General features: G+C 49.5%; 8 protein-coding genes and 1 non-coding gene across 9 annotated transcripts; 2 read left to right on the top strand and 7 right to left on the bottom strand.

The window, feature by feature from the left end:
* Positions 1-769: 769 nt before the first annotated feature.
* On the bottom strand, positions 770-1,036 carry AKAW2_20858S (uncharacterized protein; the record flags this gene model as incomplete). Its single annotated transcript, XM_041685617.1, has 1 exon — positions 770-1,036. The coding sequence occupies one exon, from the start codon at positions 1,034-1,036 to the stop codon at positions 770-772; it is 267 nt and encodes an 88-aa protein (XP_041539684.1).
* Positions 1,037-2,076: 1,040 nt separating this feature from the next.
* AKAW2_20857S (uncharacterized protein) lies at positions 2,077-2,861 on the bottom strand (the record flags this gene model as incomplete). The annotated part of the gene is made up of 2 exons (XM_041685616.1): positions 2,077-2,136; positions 2,193-2,861. 2 exons carry the CDS (start codon positions 2,859-2,861, stop codon positions 2,077-2,079), a joined length of 729 nt encoding a protein of 242 aa, XP_041539683.1.
* Positions 2,862-5,056: 2,195 nt separating this feature from the next.
* Positions 5,057-6,600, top strand: AKAW2_20856A (uncharacterized protein; the record flags this gene model as incomplete). The annotated part of the gene is made up of 3 exons (XM_041685615.1): positions 5,057-5,172; positions 5,227-6,154; positions 6,250-6,600. The coding sequence occupies 3 exons, from the start codon at positions 5,057-5,059 to the stop codon at positions 6,598-6,600; spliced, it is 1,395 nt and encodes a 464-aa protein (XP_041539682.1).
* A 299-nt stretch (positions 6,601-6,899) lies between these two features.
* AKAW2_20855S (guanine nucleotide exchange factor VPS9) lies at positions 6,900-9,406 on the bottom strand (the record flags this gene model as incomplete). Its single annotated transcript, XM_041685614.1, has 5 exons — positions 6,900-6,945; positions 7,009-7,634; positions 7,685-7,860; positions 7,914-7,991; positions 8,044-9,406. The coding sequence occupies 5 exons, from the start codon at positions 9,404-9,406 to the stop codon at positions 6,900-6,902; spliced, it is 2,289 nt and encodes a 762-aa protein (XP_041539681.1).
* A 397-nt stretch (positions 9,407-9,803) lies between these two features.
* AKAW2_20854A (asparagine synthetase domain-containing protein) lies at positions 9,804-11,639 on the top strand (the record flags this gene model as incomplete). Its single annotated transcript, XM_041685613.1, has 2 exons — positions 9,804-10,541; positions 10,590-11,639. The coding sequence occupies 2 exons, from the start codon at positions 9,804-9,806 to the stop codon at positions 11,637-11,639; spliced, it is 1,788 nt and encodes a 595-aa protein (XP_041539680.1).
* Positions 11,640-12,901: 1,262 nt separating this feature from the next.
* Positions 12,902-14,689, bottom strand: cpcA (amino acid starvation-responsive transcription factor GCN4; the record flags this gene model as incomplete). The annotated part of the gene is made up of 2 exons (XM_041685611.1): positions 12,902-13,614; positions 13,672-14,689. The coding sequence occupies 2 exons, from the start codon at positions 14,687-14,689 to the stop codon at positions 12,902-12,904; spliced, it is 1,731 nt and encodes a 576-aa protein (XP_041539679.1).
* Positions 14,690-18,135: 3,446 nt separating this feature from the next.
* AKAW2_t20020S lies at positions 18,136-18,207 on the bottom strand. The gene has a single exon. It is a non-coding gene; the product is annotated as a tRNA-Glu (tRNA).
* An 858-nt stretch (positions 18,208-19,065) lies between these two features.
* Positions 19,066-20,911, bottom strand: AKAW2_20852S (uncharacterized protein; the record flags this gene model as incomplete). Its single annotated transcript, XM_041685610.1, has 5 exons — positions 19,066-19,709; positions 19,763-20,041; positions 20,098-20,299; positions 20,360-20,558; positions 20,625-20,911. 5 exons carry the CDS (start codon positions 20,909-20,911, stop codon positions 19,066-19,068), a joined length of 1,611 nt encoding a protein of 536 aa, XP_041539678.1.
* A 59-nt stretch (positions 20,912-20,970) lies between these two features.
* On the bottom strand, positions 20,971-21,333 carry AKAW2_20851S (uncharacterized protein; the record flags this gene model as incomplete). The annotated part of the gene is made up of 1 exon (XM_041685609.1): positions 20,971-21,333. The coding sequence occupies one exon, from the start codon at positions 21,331-21,333 to the stop codon at positions 20,971-20,973; it is 363 nt and encodes a 120-aa protein (XP_041539677.1).
* Positions 21,334-25,668: the final 4,335 nt, after the last annotated feature.

Genomic DNA, 25,668 nt, shown 5'->3' with positions numbered 1-25,668 from the left:
TAGTACTATTGCTGACATGCCAGGTTAAGGCGCATATGCCAGAGGACAATCCGTGCCATTCTGACGATGAGCCGACGAGCATACACAGCAGACATTGCTATCTTCCGTCCTTGCATTATCGACTGAACCTGCTCGTGCTCAACAGTGACCGATGTAGACCGTGCGTATCGCAACCACGACGACCGACCCTCCGTACTACTTACTACACTGTGCGTCCTCAGGCAAACAGCGCGGGGTGAAGGCTGGCTGGCAGTTTTGGTGTTCCCGGCGGCTCGCTTAGTGGCCAATCAGGACCGTAGAATAACACCCACTCTTCCTATATAATTCATTGTTAAGAGGTAACTATTGCCTTCGGGCATTTGGTCAATTTGAAACGATACAGAGAAGATTAGCATGGCCCCTGCACTAAGGATGACACGCTCAATCAAAGAGAAGCTACCAGTTTTTTTTGCAACTTTTACAGACTTCATATGGAGGTAGGAGTGTCTTCGTGTAGTATATGGTGTTGGGGAGGTGACGGGTTCGAGTTGCGTCGGTCGCTGTGTGTTTTTTTTTTTTTCTCTTTCAACATACATATAAGTTGCTTCGCCTGGCCTCAATATATATATATATACTATGGTGCGAGTAACACTCATAGTACTTACAACAACTTTTACTTGATTAATGTGAAGTTGATGTATTTACTCCAATTTCATGGTGAATATGCAGGTCAATCTGATATATATATACACAGTACTCCGTAGAGATCAATATTAATCAAAGCAACCAATTAAGCACCACCCTCCCGCTTCGCATATTCCTCCTCCATTCTCTCCTCGTACAATCTCTCCGCTTCCTCCTTGCTCAAAGGCCTGAGATCCTCCGATCCCGTGGACAAGTATTCGGGTATCGTGCCACTGTTCTGGTCCATGCCTGTGCCAAAGGCGGACGCGCCGAGGGTATTTCCCGTTGCTGCGAGGCGGTTGGCGGAAGAATCCGAGGTACCGTCTGTGCTGTTGGTGCCGTTGGGCAACGAGTTGGTATCTTTGTGTGGCATTTTCAGAAGGATTGGATATTGTTTTGGTATCACTTTCTGTCAGAAGGACAGATGGGAGGAAAGAGAAGGGTTTATTTCAAGTATGATAGACAGGTAGTAGATATTGTAGGTAGTAACGGGCTGCAATATTGTTCACTTATATACGTCGGGGTGGCGACCCAGCATCCGCAACGTCATAGGCCACCGACCGTGGCTTAGCAACCCAAGCAGAGTACGACCTTCAACGCGGATATTATTGCCTTCCAGTCGGTAGTTACTGCCGTCATGCAATGCTAAGCATCTTATTCGCTGGTAAAATGCCACCACTTAAACTGCTGTCTACTAAGTACTACGTCCTCTTCTCCACCCTCGGGCCACTGGCCCAAGAACTGATGAAAAGGAAATAAAAGCTCCAAAAGGAGAAGTGCCAAAGAATACGCCTGTCAATGACCCGTAGGCCGTTGAACGGATTGTTCCGCCGCGCTGTGCAATGCAGGGACCAATCCGTGGTGAACCGCCTTCTTGATCGCAGTCACCCAAACAAGGTAAGTATGAAGAAAAGAAAGAAGAAAAAAGTCTAAAAGGGAGACGGGGGGACGTTGCTTATATAGGATTGGGTGGGGAACTACGGATGGCGCTAGCGGTAAGCGAGGTTGGGCGGTACAACTCTTTTGGGTATGTCACGTGGATACTATTGGAGGCCTCCTTGCATGCCAATACACTTCGCTTTGAGGACCACACTGAAGGACTGACATGGCGAGAAATATGTTTGGGTTATCTCCTCTGTATACCCTGCATAAACGAGAAAGGCTGTCGTCTTCAACGAATTCCAATAGGTACACCAGGACAAGTATATCAGGTATAGATATCAGGAACGATGCAATACCAAGAGCCAGGATATGGGAAAAAGTGCGAATGTATGACATGAATTTCCATTGCAAACAAATGACATCAAAGATCGTTTGGATTATGGAAAAAGTCGGTATCTAGCTTTGAAATCAGTCGCCCAAAAAAGTCCTTAATACTTTGCGAACCCAACTTAACCATGACAGTGACAGGATTTAGTTCCTTTTTGAGCCTTTGGGGTAAACTGGAACAGCCTTATTCGGACTAACGACAGTCTGAAGCGGGACCAAAAGTTAACAGGAAAATAAGATATTCAAGGGGTTCAACTTACCTTGAGTGGTAGGCACCGTTCGAACCCCAAATGGCTCTCCGTCAAGGATCGGTCAGCTTCCACAAACGAGACATTGTACGAGCTAGCTAGTCTCTTAGCTATGGCCAGTGCGCAATGATTCGAATGCTCAATATCCAGGGCCTTCGAATTGATCATGTCCTTCCCCATATCGACCGCAAGGGCGAGCTTTCGGAAAAGATAGGTACAATGCTCGTCATGCCAGTAGCGCGTATAGGCTACGGGCACTTCCCCAGCCTCCAACTTCTCCACATCAGCGTCAATCGTCATCATGGTGTCTAGGTACCACTGTCTGTCCCGAAAAGTGTCGTAGTCTTCCGTTGCCTCCGGAAAGTAGCACTCTGGAGGGATCCAAGCGCGTTGCATCGGCTCGAACAAGCAACCTCGTGCTCGCGCTTCGTCGGGAGTCACTCCACAATCGGTGTATGTATAGTGATTTTTGGTATGGGTCATCCAGAAGAATGCTATTGCCCCTGCAAGGGCAATTGCTAAAGGTGCATATACGAGAGGCTTGGTGAAAAATATGAGGGAAAATATCTTCCGGCGTTTAGGCACCGGAGATTCAAGGCCTTCGGTAGATTCGTCTTCGGTCAAAGCTATATATTCACCACGCTCCGGTTTGCTTTGCGAAGAAGTATCATGATCATGCATTGGAATAATTACTGGCTTTCGTAGTAGTTACTATGTCATCTTGTTATTCCATTCGTTTGATCTTTTTTTATCCAGCATTTTATTAGTGAGAAAGGGCACATACTAGACAGCAAAGCGGAGTTTTTCAGGAATCAATCTGTTAGGATCAATGTGAGGCTAGACATTGAAGGAGAAGTTAGTGTAGACCACCTTGGGGACAAAAAACATCCAAATGTCAAGTGCTATTTTACGTTTCGATTGCACTTCCAACTTTATCTTATTTCCCCTAACCCCCCCTCAGCAAATAGCGGTAATGTACGAATAAATATGTGGCGTCTATTCCGATATCATCGAGGATAATATGAAAGGAACTTAGAGACATCGATACTCATTGGCCCGATAAGGTACACAGAGGCATTGCAGGGATTATTTGATAGCGAATATGCCACTATACATGCCCCGAAGGCGCTAAACATGTCTCGACCAGTTTCCAATCCATGCGCTATCTCTAGAGGGGATGTTTAAGGGTGTCGGAACGAAATGAATACCGAGACAGTATCAACTTATTGTATGCTGAAGGCTAGTACTAGTGTTATATTTTTGTCATTCAATGAAATTTAACATTATATCTTCGATTCAATCGCTTACGGAGCTCCATTATTTGCTCTGACTATCTCTGGTTGCTCGGTTGCCTCATTACCATGTATACGTCCCCAGTGTGGGGCTATTTCAACATCTAAGATAGTGGCTGAGTCGGTCATATACGGAGTCCGAATCCTGCTCCGTACATCATCTCATTATTTTGCTTATTTAGCCGGCTGCAAGCTTTTTGTCTTACTTGCTATCTCGGTAGGTACTATCCATGATCCTATATCTGTGGCCAATGATACAATACGCCTTAGTCTACGGTCTTGCCTACCCCGCTCACATTGGAAATCTCCGTCAGTGCGCTGGTGCTGTCAGTACCAAAATGATGAAAATGATGATGATACATCTCTGGGATGGACACAATTGCTCGGCCCGTTCCGGGTGATGCTGATCCCTTGGCTGTACAACTTTGCTGTCAATAATCTGGGATGACCCTCTACCATCCTCTACCATCCTCTACCAAGTAATATGATTATTGACTACATTACCACCGGTACAATTTACAGCATAATATAGTGGGGGAATGACACCATCGTGTGAGGATCTGACCTCACATTTACTCGTAATCATTATTGAGGATGTACTTTCTGAGCTGTCAGCTTCAAATTCCAGTCGTTTACCGGATAGTCTAGCAGTTATTATCCGGAGGTCTTACTACTCAAAGCGCACTAGGATGGATCTTGACTGCTACCGCTTCATGAGGCTTTGCCCTATCCGAATAGAAGAACACTCGCCTCCCCCTTCCAAGCTGGGACTTATTCAGCACATAATGAATCAGCCTATATATGCACGGAATTTACCGCCAACTTCGGTCAATTTCCTGTTTTTTTATCAAGTTCAAGTTCACGTGGAATGCCTCCTTCCCAAAGACATTGTTTAGACTTTTGCCTGTACGATCTACGGCAACTGCCCCCCACCTCCGCCCCAATATCTTATCGCGACAACAACATAGTCCTTAGACTAGATCATACGAGGTCGATAAAAGCTATTCATAGGTTCAAGTAACCTGAAAGGTTTTCTTATTTATACTAATAGCCACTAGGACACGTGCATTCGCTACATTCTATATTGTGTGATTGGAACCCCCGGTATATCATGCCAGCGGGGCCCCGCCTCAAGATTCGCCTCTAACATGAAAACAGTATTCATCTACAGCTACTATTTCGAGTGACTATCGATATCACGATGCTAGACAGGCTACCCCTCGAACTACTGTACATGGTGCTCGATCATGTAAGCAGTCCTCTGTCCCTCTCCAGAAGCCTTTGAAACAGACTAACTCGCCATCCCAGGTGACTCGCAGGAATCTCAAAAACCTCTGTGAAGTCTCCAAAAACATCTATGTAAAGTTGATTCCACGTCTATATAAATCACTCATTATAAGAGCAACGCACCCATCAGCTCAGTTCTTAAACGACGCAATCACGAGGTTAAATCACTCGCATTTAGTGCATACAAAGCACTTCAGGCTGTGGAGTGCATGTCATGAGATAGAAAGTTATCAATTCTGTTCTTTGCATGATTTCCTGGGTAGCAGGTTCAAAACTCCGGATAGTTCTGATGAATCCATGCCAGAACCGATACTGCGTAGTGATCAGCCGACCATGGACTGCATTCCGATCTTGGCAGACAACATGCAGGGCATGGCATCGGGAATCCCTCAGGGCCAACTTCAGAGCTTCCAGTACAGATACTGATTTTTGATGCACTACGCCGAGTCAACACTAACATGCTATAGGTGGGATTTAAAAGCGTGTCTTTCCGACGAAGTGTTTCCCCTCATCCACAGGCTCTTAGAGACCCAAAAGAACATCACTACAATCTCTCTCCTCACTAATAACGACTGTTTTGTAGCCGAAATCCAACAAGCGTCATGCGCCATAAATCTTGCTCAGCTTTCTAAGCTCCAATCCCTATCCTGGAGAGGTCTCAAGCGCTTTGTTGATTTCGATTCGGTTAGACAGTTTATCGCTGCACGTGGAGCTCAATTGAAGGCACTGCACCTCGATCTTGTCGGCTGGGACAGCGCTAGACTGGCCTGGGAAGAAGGTTTTCAAAAACTGCCCCTTCCAGAAAGATGGATGCCACAGAACTTCTTTGTGCAATGCGTGCTTGGTCTTCCACGTGAAGAAAGACCATGGCCCCTTCTCACAGCCCTTGAACGCTTGACTCTCTCCCAAGTATCTTTCAGCCGCATGGAGGTCCAGTTGGTCAGTGCTCTTAACGTAGAGCGACTCCAAGCAATGCAACTCATCAACTGCCCCGGGACATTTAGTTTTCTTCGGCAAATCGTTCGCTCACGCGTGCCTCTAAGGCTGAAACTGCTCGAGTTGACATTCAACCCGGAAAAGCTGAACCAAATAACCGACGAGTCACAGGATAATGTCACCGACACCGTGCAAACCTTCCTCGAGGCCTTTTCCGGCTTGACAGATCTCTATCTTATGCTCCCAGCAGTCTCCTGGGATGATATATGTGAAAGCATGTTGCATCACAAGCCCACACTGAAGCGCCTCGTCACGCACTCGCTCGTGAATGCAGAATACGGCCACTACGGGGACGGAGATCTGTTTGGGTCGCTTGAATTCCGACCCAGCATATCCCACGATCCAGGGTTGGAGTTTCTCGGAGTCTCGACATGTATCGAGGATGTGTGTACATTTGCGGTATTCGCCACCCTATCTGCCCCCTTCCCCCTTTCAGTTTCTATAATATTGACATGGATTGCCGTCAAATGCTGACCTATAATCCTCTGGAACAGGGCGACCACAGTCTCAGCACCACTATCAAAGTACTTCATATCAGAGCAACTGGGCACTGGTTACACGAACATAAACCAGAAAGTTCTGTAGCCTACGATGTTCTGCCTTCCTACGCCGAATGGGCTTTTGGGCGCGAAGGGTACTTGCATCTGCAGGTCTTGGCTTACGGGGATTTCTCTTACGACGGATGTTACAACGAGTATAATCTCCTTTGGTGCAGGACAGGCCTTCATGGTTTCAAGTTATTAACCCCTTCTGATGCGAAGTTTTGGGATCTGGTGGAGGAATACAAGGATGTTTTGGAGGCTTGTGCGTTCGATGAGTTGTTTCTTGAGAAGGGAGTGCCTTGATGATTGCTAGTTTTCACTCTCCTGGTGGAGTGGTATACTTATTCAGTCATGCCGAGTGGCTCAGGACACACTAATATGCCCCGGGCCGCTTAGTGAGCGGCTGATCTCTGTAGAAATCCTGTTCGGTAGTCTAGTTATTTCTGTGTGGTATGGCTACCATTTAGCAGTATTATTATATGCAATAGCCCAGGCAATAAGTACATGATCGGTCACAGTACAAATGAATAAGGAGTATAACCCCGAAAGTCAATCCTCTCAATGTAATTGCCTGTCCTTGACCAACTTCCACCATACTCCGTTCACTCAGCACTAAGAGCAAGGCACGCGTCTACTGCCAAACCAACCCTGCATTGCCAGTGTCAGCTACACCATGTATCACTCCTCGTGTAGAAGCAAGGAACAACTTACCTTCCCCCCTTGATCTTGACCACATCGTCAATAACATCGCGGTCAAGGTTAGGGAACATATTACACAGCGTCTCTACGACGTTGTTGTGCTCTGCACGATGGATTCGCCGTGCCTCTGCATCCTCCGCATTGGCCTGACGCGCAGCAGCATCTTGAGCATCCGCCCTGGGAACCTGCGGGGAGGCTGCACTGCGTGGCCTCTCCGCCGATCGCCGGCCTTCACTGCTATTACGGGGTGGCTGGTACACGTTCGGAGTCAGTCGTGGCGACGCCGCAGACTGCGCAGGCCGATCTTGAGGGGAGTCTGGCTCATCAGAGAAAATCCTTCCAATGGTCGACAATGGTTTCTGAATGGTCCGCAGAAGCCCTGCTACTGGGGCCGAATCTTCATCGCTAGACTGCGATGTCTCCTTGCGCACGGCCGTGCGTTGCGTGTCAGCAGAGCTTCGTGGCGCGGATTGAGAGCCTTCGCCGGAGCGGCCTGAGCTTTGGCGCTCCAAGGTCTCCGACTCGCGGTTTTGCTGGGCAATAGCCGATACGGCGGCTTCAACGCTTCGCTCGAATTCTTCATCGCTCACTGTTAGGCTTGTTCGGTCTAGTGTCTCGATGAATTGTATCGCTCCTGACTAGATAGCTGTCAGAATGGGGTCGTGAACAATAACAGGAGTTAGCGTACCAGTGATGATAAGTAGTACCCAGCTTCCCCTCCGAGTTTATCCTGGTTGCGGAACCGCAGGATATATTGTATGTTCGATACTAGATGTTCGGGATTGGCCTGCAGCACCACGTAGATCAATAGCGGCACGAAAGAATCGGCAGACGTGTCAGATCTTTTAGAGTTCCTCAGTAAACCTTGGAACATTAGCATATGTCATCTCCGCCCTTGCATTGAGTCTAGAACCTACCGAAGATGACTTTGCAGCAGTTCAGTATGCAGATAACTTTATCGCGAGGAGCCCGATAGCCGTTGATTTTCAACAATTCTGTAACCGGTTAGATAAATGTCGATCGAAGAAAAGAGGGCCCATCACATACCCTGCTGAGCTAGATTCAAAAAACGACGACCGTGAGAGCTCACTGGCGGTATGTCCAGATGCTCTTCTTTAACCCAGCTGTAAATCCGCATCTTCTGAGCGAGAACTTCGTCTCGCTCGATATCCTCCTGATGCTGCCCTCGTCTCCATGGGCCATGCATCCTCTCCATCTCACGCCTTTTGCTTCTACTCGCACTTCGCGGAATTGTGGGCGGACCCGGAATAGCTGGGGAAAAGGTTTGGGAATATAGTCTATTCATTACGAGCTTCTCCATCCCCTCTTTGGCGTTGTCAAATTCGCTGTCGGACACATCGCGCCATACTTCGCACTGAGCCATTTTGTTGGTGATGAACACCAAGAAATCGCTGATAATCTTGACTTGTTCATGAACCATCCATTGTCGCTTCCCGAACTCATGGAGAAATGAGCGTAGGAACTTGGCAACCGGGTCCGCAGTACGGTGACGCAGTTGCTCTAAGAAGCGATGGAAATCAAAAGGTTGATCCGGCTCAGGCTCGGGTGGCGGAGGGATTGTCGATGTCGACGAACGCCGACTTAACTTGGCCTCGTCGGCAGCAGAACTCTTGGGAGCCTTCGCGGGTTGTTTCTCAGCCGAGACGGAAGATACCCCTGTCGCAGACTTGGGCATGCGCGAGTCGTCAGTCGCCGACTTACTATGATCTAGGCTTGACTGGCGAGGTGGAAAGTGGCTTTGTCCACCCAGGAACTGCTCGGCTAATTCCAGGCGGGGAGACATAATCTGTTCCTGTCCATCACCGCACGTAGAGTCTTGGAATTGATCCATAATGCTCTGGATCTCCGATTGGGAGTCATTGTCACCACCAGCAGTATTCTTCCTCCCATCCCGGTCATTTTCAGGCACCTCCGGCAACTCCTTATCAGTCAATTCGATCGCAGGCGAGTGTGTAATCGCGGAGTGAGGGTTTGAGGACACATAGAGTTCATCTTTCGCTGGGGGTGTAGGAGGGATCTCTGCATTTGGCGACGTGGCAGGCTCCGGTCTTGCCGTCGTGGTGATAGAAAGCCCCTTCATCCGCACCGGAAGCGATTCCCGGGGAGGCAACACAGGATTCGAGGGATCTGTGGCGGACGGTATCGGCATCGTGCTTGGGGACTCCGTGATGGTGGCCTGCGCTTCGCCCTGAGCGCTTTCCTCCATGTCGCCTTGTTGCGCTTTTTGGCTGGTCATCGGCACTTCTGAGGGGTCATCCTGTTGCTCCGCGGCAGGCTCGAGGCTAGTCGAGCTCACTTGTTCAGTCGAAGTAGGATCGTTGTGAACGGCCGGCTGGGCCTCCCCATGACCACTAGGAGCCGGGGATTCCGAGGGTTCTATCGCAGACATAAGCAACCTGCATGCACGCCAAAGTCAAACTAGAAATCAAAAGAGCCTCGTTAGGTAGAAACATGGATCATCATGAGGGGAATATGCGGAGACGTGGTTCCCGGGGCTGCCACGTAATAGACCACGAATGTCGGGTCGGCTAATATTGGCAACAGACTTCGAGGCCCCAGAGTCAATCAAAATAGGTGTCAGGGGAGAAATTGCGGAAATATAGCAAAAAGGGACCCTGGATAGGGGAGTAAGCTCCATCAGCGCCGAGGATGACAGCCCGCAATCAGCGGCGGGGGATCATCGTTCCCCCGACCTCCGGCTCTCTTCTTGTTTCTCTTTCCTCTTCCTTTCTCTTTCACCTTAACTAAATCCCCGCCAGCGTCTCGCTTGCGGTTTGCTTGCTACCATGTGTGGTATTTTCTTCTCTCTTAGCGCATCAGGAGCTGTACTTCCTAATGAGGAGACGTGCTGCTTGTTGCGCAAAAGAGGACCTGATAATTACCATGTTCATAGCGTTGAACAAAAGATAAAGCCACGGTCAAGCAATGAAGAGCCCGTTGCTGTGCAGCTTACCTTTGTTTCCACAGTCTTGTCGATGAGAGGAGGCTGTCTTGTGCCCCAGCCATTGGTGGATCCTACTACGCAGTCCGTGTTATGCTACAATGGAGACGCCTGGAAGATATCAGGTGAACCTATCCGGGGCAATGATGCGGAGCTGATCTTTAAGCTGTTATTGCAGGCTGTAAACCACCACTCGAAGGTCACTTCGTCAGCAGATTCGAGTACGAGTGCTGTTCAAGGTGTCCTGGATGTTATCAGTAGCATTTCCGGCCCCTTCGCTTTTGTGTTCTATGATGCGATCAACTCAAAACTATTCTTCACGAGAGACTCTCTTGGAAGACGCTCTCTACTTCAAGGTGTTGATGAGTCGGGGGCCTTCAAGCTGTGCAGTCTCTGCGATGGCACATCTTCGACCCACTTCAGTGAGGTCGAGACAGACGGAGTGTATGTGGTTGACTTAGAACATGCCATATTCCAGGATAACTCGATCGCAACGAAGAGTGCCGGTACGCCTTCGTTCGATGCAAGTTGCATACAGACTCTTCTCTGGGAGCATAATGCATCCGACCTCCCTCTTCGTCTTGTACGCACCTCTTCCTCATCTGATCTTACCTAGCTAACAATTATGTAGAGAAACCCCGTCCCTCCCATGAATAAATCTATACCCGAAGGAGAAGCTCCTTCACTAACTGTTGAAACTACCGCTGTCAAGGAACTCGAGCATAAACTACGTCAGTCCTTGGCAATGCGAATTCAGAATGTACGAGAACCTCCGACTGCTTCATCAGGGAGCAATGTGAAAGTCGCCGTACTGTTTTCCGGTGGCCTCGACTGCACATTACTCGCTAGACTCTCTCATGAGATTCTACCAAAGGAGGAAGTCATTGATTTGCTCAACGTGGCCTTCGAAAACCCGCGCGTTGCGGCCGCCGCAAAGGGCAAGGGAGAGGCCACTGGCTCTGTGTATGAAAGCTGCCCTGACCGTATTACCGGCCGGGCGGCATTCGCAGAGTTGCAAAGAGTGTGCCCCGATCGCAACTGGCGGTTTGTGGCGGTAGATGTACCGTACCAGGAAACCCTTGCGCACCGTGAAACTGTCAAGCGTCTGATGAGACCCCACAATACGGAGATGGATCTATCCATAGCCTGCGCCTTATATTTCGCTTCGCGTGGTCAAGGGCTGGCATTCGACAGTCGACAGATCGATGCTCAGCCCATGCAATATGCCACTTCGGCACGAGTGCTGCTGTCTGGCCTTGGAGCAGACGAGTTATTTGCAGGATACTCGAGACATGGAGCAGCATTTTCTCGGGATGGATTCGCGGGCCTCATCGACGAGATCAACCTTGACGTCAGCCGCCTTGGAAAGCGAAACTTGGGCCGTGACAATCGAGTTATTGCACACTGGGGTCGCGAAGCGCGGTTTCCGTTCCTAGACGAAGAGTTTGTGTCCTGGGTGGTGCAGCTCCCAGTCTGGGAGAAGTGCGGCTTCGGCACCCCTTCTCCACCAGCGGATTCACCAGAGGCAGGGCTCGATTCGGAGAAGAAGGCCCTCCGTCTAGTCGCACTGAGACTCGGCATGACCAACGTCGCCCGCGAGAAGAAGCGAGCAATTCAGTTTGGGTCCAGGACAGCCAAGATGGAGAAGAGCAAAGTAAAAGGGACTGATGCTCTTACCTGAATAGATTTCCTTTCTTTTTCTTTTCCTTCCATCAACACCCTCCCCTTCAAATACCCCCAATACGTCTTTGACGTACCAAAACATGCCTCCACCCCCCAATCACATCAACACAGACCAGCAATGATGACAACTCTGGATCAGATACTTCTGAGACCGCCTCTTCGATCTATGCTCCCCATCCAGCACACTCTCGTTTCGACCTTCAAGCAGGCACGGCTCCAGTGACCCCCACAACACACTCATCGCCACACCTGTTTTATCAACCGTGGGAATGCAACCGCCTGCCCATCATCTAGGAGACTCCCTGCGCCGTGAAACGGAGCGGGATCTCCTGATGGAACCAGGACTGGTACTTCCCACACGCTTAGATGGCACTTTCTACGAAAGCATTCATGAGTGTGTTGGTATACTGGATGTCGGTTCTGTTTGTTGGTCGGGCGCGAGGGTATGGATGGTTCGGGCAAGCAAGAGGTTGTTTGTCTATGAAGTAGATAAAAAGGCAAGTCTGAGCTGAGTCGATTGCGCACACACACATATATGCACATGCACATACATGAGACAGATAGAAATGTAGATGAGTTACGAGTGACGCTGACAAGTTGATCAGTGACCCTGTACGATAATTAAACCTATATAGCCTTGGTACCATCTACTTGAATGAGAAAGCAAGCTTGAAGGGGTTGTTTGTGGCAGCTTCTACGGATTTATTGGCCAAGAGCTTCAGCGGAGAGAATACGGTTAAAAAAAAGAAGATATAATGCGCATATAAGATACTTGAACTGGAGAATACCATAGTTCACAGTCTGGTACATAAGCGCAACGATAATAACATAAAAGGCACTCGAATCAGTCAAGTACACGAGATAAATAAAGAGATTAGTGGCCACGAGTCAATCCCGATAGGTGGGAGACATCAGAACCGGCCATAGAAACAGAAAAGGCAGAAGAACCATAAAAACAGACCCGCAGTACATGACTGGGGATGAGTAAATCACAGCAGCAGATGCAGAGATGCAGATCTACCGAAAAGTACACTGTGTAAGCTCCATAGTAAATGGCGCAAGAACAAAAGGAAACTTTTCATCTGTCGGAAGCATCACTCAGGAGACTGAATGATGCTTCCGACAGGTGGTGACAGGAGGCTCGACGCCCCCGCCCACAGAGCCCACTAGGGATAAGAATAGCACAATGAGCACAATACAGATACCAAAACCAAAACCCCATGCCATACCCGAAATGAAAAACCCAAGAAACTTTTTAGATCAGTTGGTGCCAGTCTTGGCCATGCTTCGCCAGTACTCCTCGCGTTGCTTGGACTCTTCAAGCATCCGCTCGAGCTCCTCAATACGGCGCTCCATCTCGCCTTGACGCTCAAGCTTGCGAGCACGAGATTTGCGAGCAGCCTCGGTATTGCGGGCCCTCTTCATGGCGGCGGGGTCGGCAGAGTCAAACTTGATCGGAGGCAACGGCTTCCGCTGGCGCGCATTGACACCGGCCACTGTGGAGTGCTTGGTGCCCTGACGGGATGGGGCAGGAGAGGCAGACGGCGCGGGCGAGGCGCTGTCACGGATCACTGGAGTCGGAGGAGGTCCGGTCGCCTTGGGCTGTTGAAGCGAAGCAGCAAGCTCAAGGGCAGCCGAGTCCAAGTCCAGAGAAAACCCATCCTGAGGGAACAAAGACTCCCACTCCTCAGGCACGGCGTTCAGATCCATCTCGGTATTGATCATGGGAGATGTGTTCTGACTGAAGAAGCCAGGCGTATCCAGCGGGGGAGTGCTGAGATCAGTGAAAGTCGTCGATGGGGGAGCCGAAGCATCGAAGAACAGATCCTTCGGCGAGACAGTGCCCGGAGGGGCAACCTCACCCATCGGGCTGAAGAACGAAGTGTTGATCTGGGGCGAAAGCATGTTGGACTCTGGGGAGCTGAGATCGTCCCCAAAGCGGTTGGACTGAAGATCAAAAAGCTCAGGGAAATCTAGAACTGTCTTAGCACCGTATACATAAGCGTGCACTGCCCAAGTGACGAGCTTACCTTGAGCGATGTTGGGGGTAGACATGATGCGGCGATGGTGTAGATACGAAGCGTATTTTCTCTTTAGGTTTTGGTTGTGCTGATTCGGAAAGGCGGAATAGTTGACCGTCTTGTCGTTGAATAGAGGGACGGGTGGGCGGTTAGAGTAGGCAGTGTTGTTCACTGCAGGAGTAGAATTCGAAGCGGCAGGTGTTGCGAACCGACGCGCGAAATGCTTTCGCAGAGCGGGGTGAGACCAAGAAGACGGAGACGAGGAATATCCGGAAGATTGAGCGGCTAATCTGGCCGAAAGAGGAACCTGCGCAGGCGAGCCTGGGAGCTGCTGATGCAAAGCTGAAGAGTGTCGTCTAACAGGATACCCTGGTTGGACCAGAGAAGGTTGATATGCGGATAATCTAGGGGTAGAATTGATCGGTGCTTGAGCACGCGAGTCCCTGGGTTGCGGCGGGGGACACGGAGCGGGAAAGAGCACGAAGTCCTGCGGAAGGGGACTGGGGTTGTTGTTGTTGTCGCTGGGAATCAAATTCACTGGAGCCGATGGCTGCTGAGGCGGGGGCGTGGGAAGCCATGATTGCTGTTGGGTATCCGTGGTGAACGACGAGATGTCGAACGGGAAAGCGTTGTTCGGAGAACTTGAGCTACGCAAAGCGATGCTAAAGTTCAGAGGTCCTGGGACAGGAGACTCTGAGGGGGTGGAAGAGGAGAGATTAGAAAAAGACGAGGTCCGAAGAGGATCTATGGTGTCTGTCTCGTACGAGAAAGACGTAGCTGGTGCGGGGGAGGCGTTTAGCAGGCCATTTTGAAAGCACGGAGTATCAGAAGTGGTATAAGTATGATGCTGTATGGTGACTGAGTGGTGATAAATTTGAATAGAGAGATGTGTGGAGTGGGAAGAAAGATGAAGTGGGAGAGAAAGAAAAAGGAGGGAGAAAAGAAGCGCCAGGCAGCGACGGGAAGCCAGGCACTTCTTAACTGTTTGTGTGTGCGGTCTTGCCCGGATCTCTCCGCCAATCACCATTGATCGGACCCCCGCCTGGTGCCCTAGCCTGATTGGGGATAGTCAATCTTACGCGGTCAGCAGGTGTGAGTCATAGGGACAGTAAAGCCCACGATTGGCTGCCAGATCCAATAAGTGGAGCCTGCAGGAGCCCCAGGCATTCCCGTGCCTGGAGCAGCAAGTCTCCATTATCCTGTTATTCTACTGTGTAGTACCAGGCAGGTACGTAGGCTTTCCTCCATTCAGCCCGCAACGGAAATGTCACTTGCAGGTCACTGGCCCAGTAGCAGCAGGCCCCCCTCAACCTTGGATTCCTGGCCCTGCTTCGACTCCTTCATTGAACTCCACCACCACTAGACTAATATGAAAGGGAGAAACTAAGAAAAAACAGAATTGAAATGAAAAAAAAAAAAAAAAAAGAGGCCGCGCGACTTAGTGTGGATGATGAAACCGGTTCGCACCCGTGCCGCCGACCGGACCCATTGGCCAACCAGCAGGCACCATGCATTTCTGGGCCTTCATCACAGCCCGTCGGGGTCTGCATTTGGTGCAGCGCCCGGGGGTGTCATTGGGGCTGAGCCTGAGCCTCAATGTCTCAACTGTCTGCGAATGAGACTTGTCCTGTGTCCATCACTCTCTTGTCCCGTGCGACTGTCACTCCCTTTGTGCTCTGTAGGATCTCTCTATCTATCTAAGCCTCAACTCCTGGCTACCGTGTCCTTGTCCCGGTTCACTGGGGCCGCAGGAATACGATGCCGCACCCAAGGGATACTAGACAAAAAAGACAGAGCCGGTTTGCAACCAGGGTTTTTCACCCGGTCGGAGGATCCTTTCCCTAATTCCCTCCCCGCCCTGCAGCCCCCCTCCTCGCCAAAGTCGCTCGAAGGGCGTGAAATTCCACTTGGGTCAAACTCTATCAAGACACCGAGACGTTCCGGCCTTCATCTGACCACAAATGAGATTTTAAATTAAAACGACCCTTGGCGAAATATTGCCCTAGGAAGGATTCACACAAACAGAAGGGAATTTAATTGAATCCGGTCCCGTCAGATTTTAAGGAGATTATTCTCGCTGCAACAGGGATGGTATATTCGTCGTCGGGGTCGTATTATCTCCGGGGAGCTGCGTCGTATATTCCGGGCGGAGCATAAAAGATAACTACTGGACTAGACCAAGACTATTGGAATTCCTCATTCTAATTAGTAATGCACGGGACCAACCGGCCCATGTGAAACCTAAAAGCCAATTACCTGCAAAGCGGGAAAAAAAAATTCACTTGTGTTTCTTTTTCCATCCGAAGTTGGCATTTTTAAGATCGGGGTCTAGAAGGAGTAAATGGAGGGAGAATACTAGGCAACAATTCCGACTTCACAACCTACTATGTAGGTACCTACCATCTCCTGCCAAGTCACCCCTCAGTTGACCAGGAGACGGACAATTCAACACATCTCGAGATCGCACATGTCGTACGTATGTACATGCCTGCTAGCTAGTAGATACCGTTGCAACCTGCTCCGAGTGGGGATGCCAATCAGCGTCTGCATACATCAGCCGCGGCGCGCGCGCATCTCCGCCGTATGCAGGCCGGTTATACCATGCCTGTCCTGTCCCCAGGCAGCCGCCGGCGATGACGTCTTGTCCAGGGAGTCGATGATGCCTGGTCATCACTACACAGTAGAACTTTATTGTCTACGACTCGGGAAGCGTAAAACCAAGCATTCATTTTCGTGTTCATCTTGAAACTTACGGGATTGATTCGTGTTGCATGGTGCACCTAGCCTGAGTATACCTAGTCCCTTCCGTTCAAGCTAATTAGGCAGACCCTACGAGTGCGAGACAATTGCACGAATAACAATAGTAGTACTAGTAGCCGTGATGTGTGATCCCTTTTGCATATGCTCCCTCCTCTCCCTTTCCCCCCTCCTTGAACCCTTTCTTCCCCCTCCTGTCGAATTGGCGACGGTGATGGTTCCGGCGCTAGGCGAATTACCCGTGCGCTCCGTGCAGGCGCCAGGCTGCCAGGGCTGCGTGGGTTGTCAAGTGCCCATGCTGTCGATTATCCCTGTTATTTTTTGATTCGGTCTAAAGGGGAATGCAGCTTCTCATTTAATGCTTTGCTCTGTACGCCGCGTACGGTAGTTGTGCATATGTAGGAATTCTGTATGTGTCGTAAAACCTATATATCCGGTCACTCTTTTTACTGAAATATATATACCGAAGAAACATGATGCAGAACAACACAACACGTTTGGAACCAATCACTGACATTACCAAGCGAATCAAGCAACATAAGCTCTGGCCACCTGTCAGCAGTATCTAGGCGCTCGAACTCGCCCCAGCTATAGTCATCCACACCTGATGAGTATAGGACCACAACCTTACATATCTACTACCACCTAGTAATCAAACCCCACATCCGAAACACAACCATTGAATCCACCCAAAGCACAGATACAGCTTATGCAGCCTCACTACCCTCAATGCCTGCAGCACAGCTAGTCTACAGAGTACACACCAATCTAGTCCCTACCACCCCCGCCACTATCACAGCAAGTAACCCTTCCCCCAGGAGGGATCTACTACCGCAAGATAACACAACCAGGCACCCACATACGCCATGTCTCAGAAGCCACAACAGAACTACTACCCATCTACCTTCCAGTCAAAACAGCATATACCCCCCCCTCAAATTCAGGAACCCTGACGCCTAAACATCCATTTAACTCCAGGCACCCAAGTCAACGAACTACCTCGCCAAGATAAAGGTTCACACCAAAGACCCTGAACCGGAATTCTACTTACTAGGCAGCATGCTTAAAATTCAGGGAAAGGACATACACACGACCCTAATACACGACGGAGCACAGTCTAGTCAAGACCAGACCACCCTATACCCCACTCCACACCCCAGGCACCAACGAAGTACATATATTTTCAGGATTTTTCTAGACGGGGTATGTCCATTGCGTACTGCTAGCAACATTACGATATGCCGAATGTTAGATAAATAGATATATGGAGAGACTAGGCAACAATCAACCAACACATATTCCCAGAATACAGAAGTGAAAGCACCGGTATTGTGGTATAACCACCTACAGATACGGCTTTGAAGGGGGTGTTGGTGAGAAAATTAATTCATATGATCAACCGGTGGCGATATGATCATAGATACTGCCTCAAGAAGTGCACTTGACCTAACAGCATCATGATAACCCGGTAGATATATAAATATATCTGCGATGTGAGACTGGTATTCCCGATTTATACATCCAGAGTAAATGCAGATGATGTGTAGATCTGTTAGTTCCAAGGCTCGGTGCATGTACTAGTACTTGCATAGTAAGTTATCTTAGACAGCAAACAACGGCCTACTTGAGGTCAAAAATAGAAGATTCATTCATGTATAACATACAAAAAGCAGTGTGCAATGGATGAAAGAAAGAAAACAAAAAGAGAAAATTGAGCTCCGATAGGGGGAATCGAACCCCCGGCTGCCGTGTGAGAGACGGCGATGTTAGCCACTACACCATATCGGATACTTGTTGAATGATGGGTCATTTTATGCTCTTATCAGCAGCTTGATACTGCAGCCGCCAGCTCAACGTCCATGCTCACCTTCTATGATAAGCTTACATTCAAGAGTCCCCACCCCGTACACCAAGTGGACCGTCAGCACGTTATGCATGTGGCCCTTAACAAAGTACGACAATCACCCAAGTCTAACACCTCGGATACACTACTACTAGGCATTGAAATAGAGTATAGTGGATATGTTACTAACAATACGTGGATTCTATTAAGTATTACCTCATGATGCTGTGCCATGTATACATGGCGCTATCAGCACGCTGTCACCATGTAGCCATCGTAGTCGACGGTTCGGGCCAATTTGAGTGGAGGGAACTCCCCGTCCAGCTGGCAAAAAGCACCCTTCCTCCCAGTAGGGTATCAAGACAAAAGCATCAAACAGCAACATGAGAACATCAAAGAGCAAGCAATAAACAGCAACAAGTGGTATCAATCTAGTTTGGACGGCGCACAACATGAACACACAAGGCCAGTTGGGTATCCTTGCGGAACGCATATCATAAAGGAATGAAACGCAGCACCGGACACGCAATAGACATCCGGGCTCGGAAATGACCGCCAAAGCAGCAGAGGGTATCATTGACACTCATCTTGGCAGACCTCGCCTTGCACAGGGAGAGGGATACCAACATGGTGGCAGTGGGAACATCAATTAGACACAAAAAGTAACAATCATTGGATGTATTTTTTTCTTTTCCGGGCTTTTCATTTTCCAGAACGACTGATCATCGAGTAGTTGAAGGATTAGGATACGAATATCGCTGGTCCCACCATTTCTCATACTCGACTTCCTTGCGGGAAGCACTTCATGCAGCAGCTTGAACAGGAGTAGAGGTGGCGACGTCGACGGGCTTGGACTCCTCAGCGGGAGCAGCCTCAGCAGGCTTAGCGCTCTCCTCGGCAGGAGACTCCTGGACGGGAGCCTCCTTGGGAGCAGCCTCAGCCTCGGTGGCCTCCTTGGCCTCCTTGGGCTCGGACTTCACGGCCTTGCTGGGCTTGCGGAAGATGCCACCAAGCTTGTTGCCCTTGGGCTTGGGCTCGCCATCGGCACCCTCGTTGTCGGAGTCACCCTTCTTCTTGCCGAAGTTGCCGAAGAAAGAGGTGCGACGCTTGTCCTTGGGCGTCTCAGCGGCGGGAGAAGCGGGAGCGGCGTCCTTGGCAGCCTCAGCCTCAGCGGGAGCAGTCACGCTCTCGGGCTCGATGGGCTTCACAGCGGCCTCCTCAACGGGGTTGTCCAGCTGAGGAGCAGTGCTAGCAACAGCGGTCTCGGCAGGAGCAGTGGCCTCCTTCTCCGACTTCTCGTGGGAGGGGCTGGTGACCTTCTGGAAGAAGTTGCCGAAAAGAGAAGCACGCTTGGACTTGGGGGCAGGAGTTTCAGCCTTCTTCTCTTCCTTCTCCTCCTTCTTCTCCTCCTTTTCTTCCTTCTTGTCACTGGCTTCAGCAGGAGCAGCTATGTTGTCGTTAGTACTCGTACACTCAAGGCATTCTTATACGGTAACATACCCTCAGTGGTCTCAGCGGCAGCCGAAGCCTCAGCAGCAGGGGCCTCAGTAGCAGCCTCAGCAGGCTTAGCCTCCTCGGCCTTGTCCTCCTTGTCCTCAGCAGGGGCAGCCTCCTCCTTGGCCTCCTCCTTCTTTCCAAGAAGAGTTCCGAAGATGCTGGCTCTCTTGCGAGACTGAGAGCGGCTCTTGGAGGCAGCCTTGTCCTCCTTCTTGTCCTCGGCGGGGGCAGCCTCCTCCTTAGGCTCGGCCTTCTTAGCGGGCTCGGCAACAGCAGGCTTGCCTGTTGGGGGTTAGCGGCCTAACTTTATACGCTGTTCAACTACGAATGTGACTTACTCAGCTTCTCGAGCTCGGCCTTGTAGCCCTCGCTGGAGGTCACAGCCTCCTTCTCAGCCTTGGCCTCAGCAGCCTTGGCCTCGAGGGCGGCGATCCAGCTGTCACGCTCGGAGGTGCTGGAGGCCTGGAAGGTGTGCTTCTGGCCGTTGACCTTGAAGTGCAGCTCGGTGGAGCCTTCCTTGGCAATGTCGGAAACATCAGCCTGGCAAGCTAGTTAGCAACTGGCGCAAAGATTATCCGGTTGTCTATCATATTTACTGACCAGGTTGAAGATGCCGGCGGGAGAGGCCTTGTCCTCTGCGCGCTTGGTGAAGAACAGAAGACCCTTGCCGGTCTGGCTGGCCCAGGCGGCGATGGGGTTGGCGACGGCGGCCTTCTCGTTCTGGTGGAAGGCAGACAGCTGCTTAGACTCGACAGCGTCGTCGCTGAAGTAGAAGAATCGCTTGGCGAAACGGAGGCCCCTGTTTTGTGTCACACTCCATTAGTCACTGCATATCGTAAACCTGTCGCAACAAGTGGCGCCTTACTTGACGAGACCGGGGGCCTTGTAACCCAGGACACCCTCAGAAGCGGGGGTCACCTCCTCCTGCTTGGGCTCCTCCTTGGGCTGTTCGGCGGGAGTCTCCTCGGTCTTGGACTCCTCCGCGGCGGCGGGGGCAGCAGCCTCAGTGGTCTCAGCGGGAGTCTCCTTGGGCTCCTCAGCGGCGGGGGTCTCGGTGGCCGGGGTTTCGGTGGCAGCAGGCGCTTCAGTAGCAGGAGCAACGGCGGGGGCAGCCGCAGGAGTCTCCTCGACAGGCTTCTGAACGTCGGACATGGTGTCGGGTGGTGATTAGACGAGTAATTATAATCAGTAGGGATGGGATTAAATAAGAGCTAGGGAAGCTGGCGAAGCTTCGTAATTAAAGGCGCGCGTCGAGCAGGGTATCTCTTTAAGGGGTATCTCAACAGAAGGAAACAAAAGCTCTCTTTGCGCAAAGCTACAAGAGCTCGGGTATCACAATGAAGGGGAAAAGGTGGGTGGGAAAAGAAATGAACCCGGGACGGACAGTCACGATTAGAATGAATATGGAGAGGGAAAAGAAGAGGAGAAGAGGAGAAGAAGAGAAAGAAAGAAGCAGAAGAAGAAGAGGAAGGAAGCGACAAGAAAAAGAGGGGAGGGAGAGCAGGAGCAGGGGCCGAAAGGAGGGCGAGGGCGAGGGCGAAAATGAAAGGGTGTGGGCGACGAGGCCTGGTCATTGGCGCATCGTCCCAAACAGGCAGGGAGCTGCAGGGCGGCACTAGAGCCTAGACTGAAAGAGGGTGGGCCTGATACTGGGATGGCCACTCCAGGGCTAAACTATCATGGGTTAAGTGTCTGGTGTGTGGTGTGTGAGGGTGTGAGTGAGTCTACTGCTATTTTTTTTTCTTCCGTTTTTTTTTTTTTTTCCTTTTATTTTTATTCTATTCTATTTGATTTTTATTTTTTTTTTCCCTTGCCCTTTTACCTAACAATCAGGGGTTGACCCCCCCAATTACTTACTTCGATTGACCCATCATCATCAGACCATCCTACCAAGTAAAATATAAAAATAAAATAGATTAAAAAGATTTACAACCCACACACAGACACGTTACTATCATTCCCCCTTCACTACTGTATATGGGGACCGTCAATCCAAATCTTTCACTGGGCATCTACATCTTATGTGCTTGAATTATATATGTAAGTAGTCTGCAGATCGACGCTCGTACCTTACTGGAAGTTCTACTCCGGAGTGGTCAACTTCATGGCAAGGTAGCCCGGAGTAACTCCGTCAGAATGAGAACCCCGTTCCAGTGTGAAAAGGTGTCCATCGATGGAGAAAAGGGCCGGTTATTGGGTCCAAACTATAAATCAGGCCGTCGGAGGTAATTCACTGGACGAAAAATTTTCTACACGATGGCTCTTGCGCCGGTGCGAGAGCTTTCCTAGTCTACTACTCGCATCGGCCCAATAATGGGTAATAAATCCTTAACCCTTGGCCTCCCCGTCCCCCTCCCCCCTATGAGGTCAAAGGGCGGTTGAAACCATGGTGAATCGTTCCCCAAGACAGACAACTCCTGCGAGAAGCTAGAACTACCTTTTTGATGACAGGTCGCCAGCTCCCCTCCATTCTTAGTTGGCTACCCGTCGTGCAGATTAACGGCTCGCGAGCAGTTGGCCTTAACCCGCTGCTGACATGATTACCTTATCATCGGGGAACTCCCATCCAGACAGCTGAAACGAAACTTATCTGAAAGATCAGATGGCATAGGCGAAAAGAAAAAATCAAAGCTAGGAATGTTTTATTTTTTATTTTTTACATATTTTTTATTTCATGTTTTAGACTCAAAAGAACTCATTAGACCACTTCTGAAGAATCTATGTTTACCCGTATCACCTGCTCACCGTGTTTGTGGGACCCAAGCCACCCATTCGGTCCTGATCCATGGTCTCCTATTCAGATCATCCTGGTGGGTTTAGCTTGTAGCTGGGCCGTTACACAACCATGGTTGAGTCAGTTCGCTGTTCCAATATTCAGACAAGTGGCATCTTCTCTGCTCTCCTTATTCCTCTCCTTTTTAACCTTTCATACCCTGGTGTAGATTATATCTAGGCAGGGAAGTAAAACAAGTGGCCTATGGGTGGTGTATCAAATTCAACGCAAAGATTGTATGTTTCACATATACAAGTCTGGAAGCAGGACATTCCCTGCCCAACCTGATCCACCAAGATCTCTCTCAAGGCTTCTCCGTAGTCTTCGATTAGTTCCGACTATGGCATGTTAGTGAGCTAGTCAGGTGTTAAGCGCCGGGCTACTGCTAGGATTCCGTGTTTTAGTCTAGTTGAGGTATTCTGCCCGTAGGTTGCAATTTATTAGACGCTCGGTTACCGACCAGTCGTCGTTTTGGTTAACGATGTGCAGGATCTGTTCTTGGAGGGAAAATCAATAATTATCATTATCGTCGTCATCACCAACATCGTCTTCTTCGTCCTCCTGCTCCGATGGCGGCGAACTTTTTTTATCGTCAGGTATGAAGGTGGAGGAGGGGGGAAATACCAATCCCAGCGGCAATCATGGCCATCCCCATCCATGCGACAGGCAAACCCCCTCGTGACAGCCCGAACATTGTTGTGAATTCGGGGGCCAACCAGGGGCCAAGGACACCCTCCATCTCAGCCTACTGCCTTGCCTTATCCGTGAGGATTCTGCGGCCAGTAGTACTCAGTAAGTAGTAGATGGACTCGCGTGACATTACCCTGATCAATGGCGTCTTCAACTTCGGCAACCTTTGATAGTATCTGTGGCTTTGCGATCCTATCGTCGCATTCTATCTCACAGTCTCACAAAGACCTTTGAACTTTTTTCTTTTCTTTTCCGTTTCCAAGAAAAATTTTATGAAAGTATTGACTAGCGCGAAAAAGAAAAAAAAAGATCGAAAATTCCACCCCTACCCAACAAGGTCCATCAGTTCACTTTCGCTCGTACTTTTTCGTACTTAACTTACGTTAGTAAGGGTAGGGTGACTGGATAGCGCCATGGCGGGCGGACGAGCGACCCACATGTACCAACGCTATCATCATCCCCTGTCTCAAGTCACTTCAACTCTCAACTACCTGGAAGGTCTGACCAGATAGAACAAACAGGAACCACCACCTCCTACTCCTACATAACTGCAAGTTACTAGTCAAGCCAGCCCTAGAGTAAAACGCCCTAGTTCCACCTCAAGAATCAAGCACTCTCCTTGACCAAGCTTCTTCTCCTTACGATGAAATCAATCTGGATCTGGGCGCAAACCAGTCTATGCGGCACCCATCCATAACCACACCAAACTACTATCCCTAAACCACAGCACACACTCATAGCTAACCACGGAACCAACAAGTTACAGGCTAACTTTACGTTACCGAATGAACATCATATGTCAAAACACCGTCACCATCAGCAGCAGAAGGAAAAGAAGCAGAACAAAAGATCGTCACGCATGCTTTCCCTAGACAACTCCCGCCATCAAATCATGATTGTCACTCGCCTATCATATCATACCCGAATTAGGAAATTCATTCAACATTAGAGCCGCCCGTGACTCGGGGATCCCCGCCCCATACTTATTAGTAACTGGGTAGTTACTTATTCCATCATAACACTACCAACCAACTAACCATGTACCTACTGTAGTTACTGTAGTTAGCTGCTTTACAATTTTCACCAGTCAACTCAGTAAGTAGCAACTAGCAACTCCAATCATCCCAAGGCACCTGCAGGGTACTTAATTCCAACCCGACCCGACCGAACCAACCGACCAACCAACTAGAAGCTCTGCACATTGCAGAGTAGTAGATACTTACATGAGTAGTAGGTATCTGCGGCGGCAAGTGTAAAGAAGAAGTGGATCTTAGCTAAACCCACTAGCCAAGTAAAAACGTAGTAGCACCACCACCACCCCCTTTTTCGCCGTTGCGACAATCAACCTGAACGGCACCAACGACTTGCTTATCCCGGACCGCTGTGAACCAATCAGACCACCGTCGATCTGATGATCAGGCTTGGCCCGTGTTGCAATGATGGCCGATTCTGTCCTCTTTGCTTTTTCCTCTCTCTCTCTCTCTTCCCCTCTCTCTCTCTCTCCCCGTCGGCAGTCAGGGTTAGTAGTACGTAGTCGTCTTCAAGGCTGTGCCAGATTCCACCCGTATGAATAGTGGAAAAGAGGGTATTGCGAATGCTGCGCGCAATTGATGCTGATAGATTCCCAAAGCTTGTCACCTACTATACACTATAATAATTACTACACACTAAGTACACTGTAATCTTAAATGTTATATCAAGATCAACACTTGTAATAATCCCCATCCCCATAAAAAACGGATTCTTACATAAGACCAACCCAACTTCCGCCCCCCAGATGGGAGTACTACTCTGTAGAATAAATATCATGTTATTGATTGCGCCATCTTGCATCTCGCTACTATTAGTAGTAGTAGTACACTCATGGAGTAGATTACCACGCCCATTACCCGAATCATCCCTCCCCCCGGAGAACCAAATAAACAATCACAAAAATAGATATTATCTACTCTCTCTGACAAATGACTAACTAACCACGGTGCTTACTTACCGCTTCTATCTGCACACAGTACATCCATTTGTACATTCCTCCGATATACTCCGCATTTCGCATACTATTCCTTTAAATTGGAAATTGAAGATAGTAATGACGAAATATTGCGCCACGTCCACACGACATGGATTTGTCACACACACACATACAACCCTCCCCCAACTTATTGTGCTTTTATTGTTGCATCAGAATGATGACTTCCTTCATATACAACTGAGTAGATTTTAGTGTGGTTATTAATTAGTAGTAGATGCCAGAATATAGACTCATTCATCCCAGCCGATCAATTACGTACGTACTGATCACGGTTGTCGATTACCGTTGGTTCTCAATCAATCAACCGCCACTGCTTACTGCTTAGAAGTTTGAGTACGGATATGTAGACCGAGAAAAGCCACATGACTCACAGACTAACCCATAAACTTACGGGAACTGTATCTAGTATCTACTAGT

The sequence above is a fragment of the Aspergillus luchuensis genome, chromosome 2 (genome assembly GCF_016861625.1).
Source record: "Aspergillus luchuensis IFO 4308 DNA, chromosome 2, nearly complete sequence".
In the NCBI taxonomy this organism is placed as follows: domain Eukaryota; kingdom Fungi; phylum Ascomycota; class Eurotiomycetes; order Eurotiales; family Aspergillaceae; genus Aspergillus; species Aspergillus luchuensis.
This window is presented reverse-complemented; position numbering and strand designations above follow the sequence as displayed.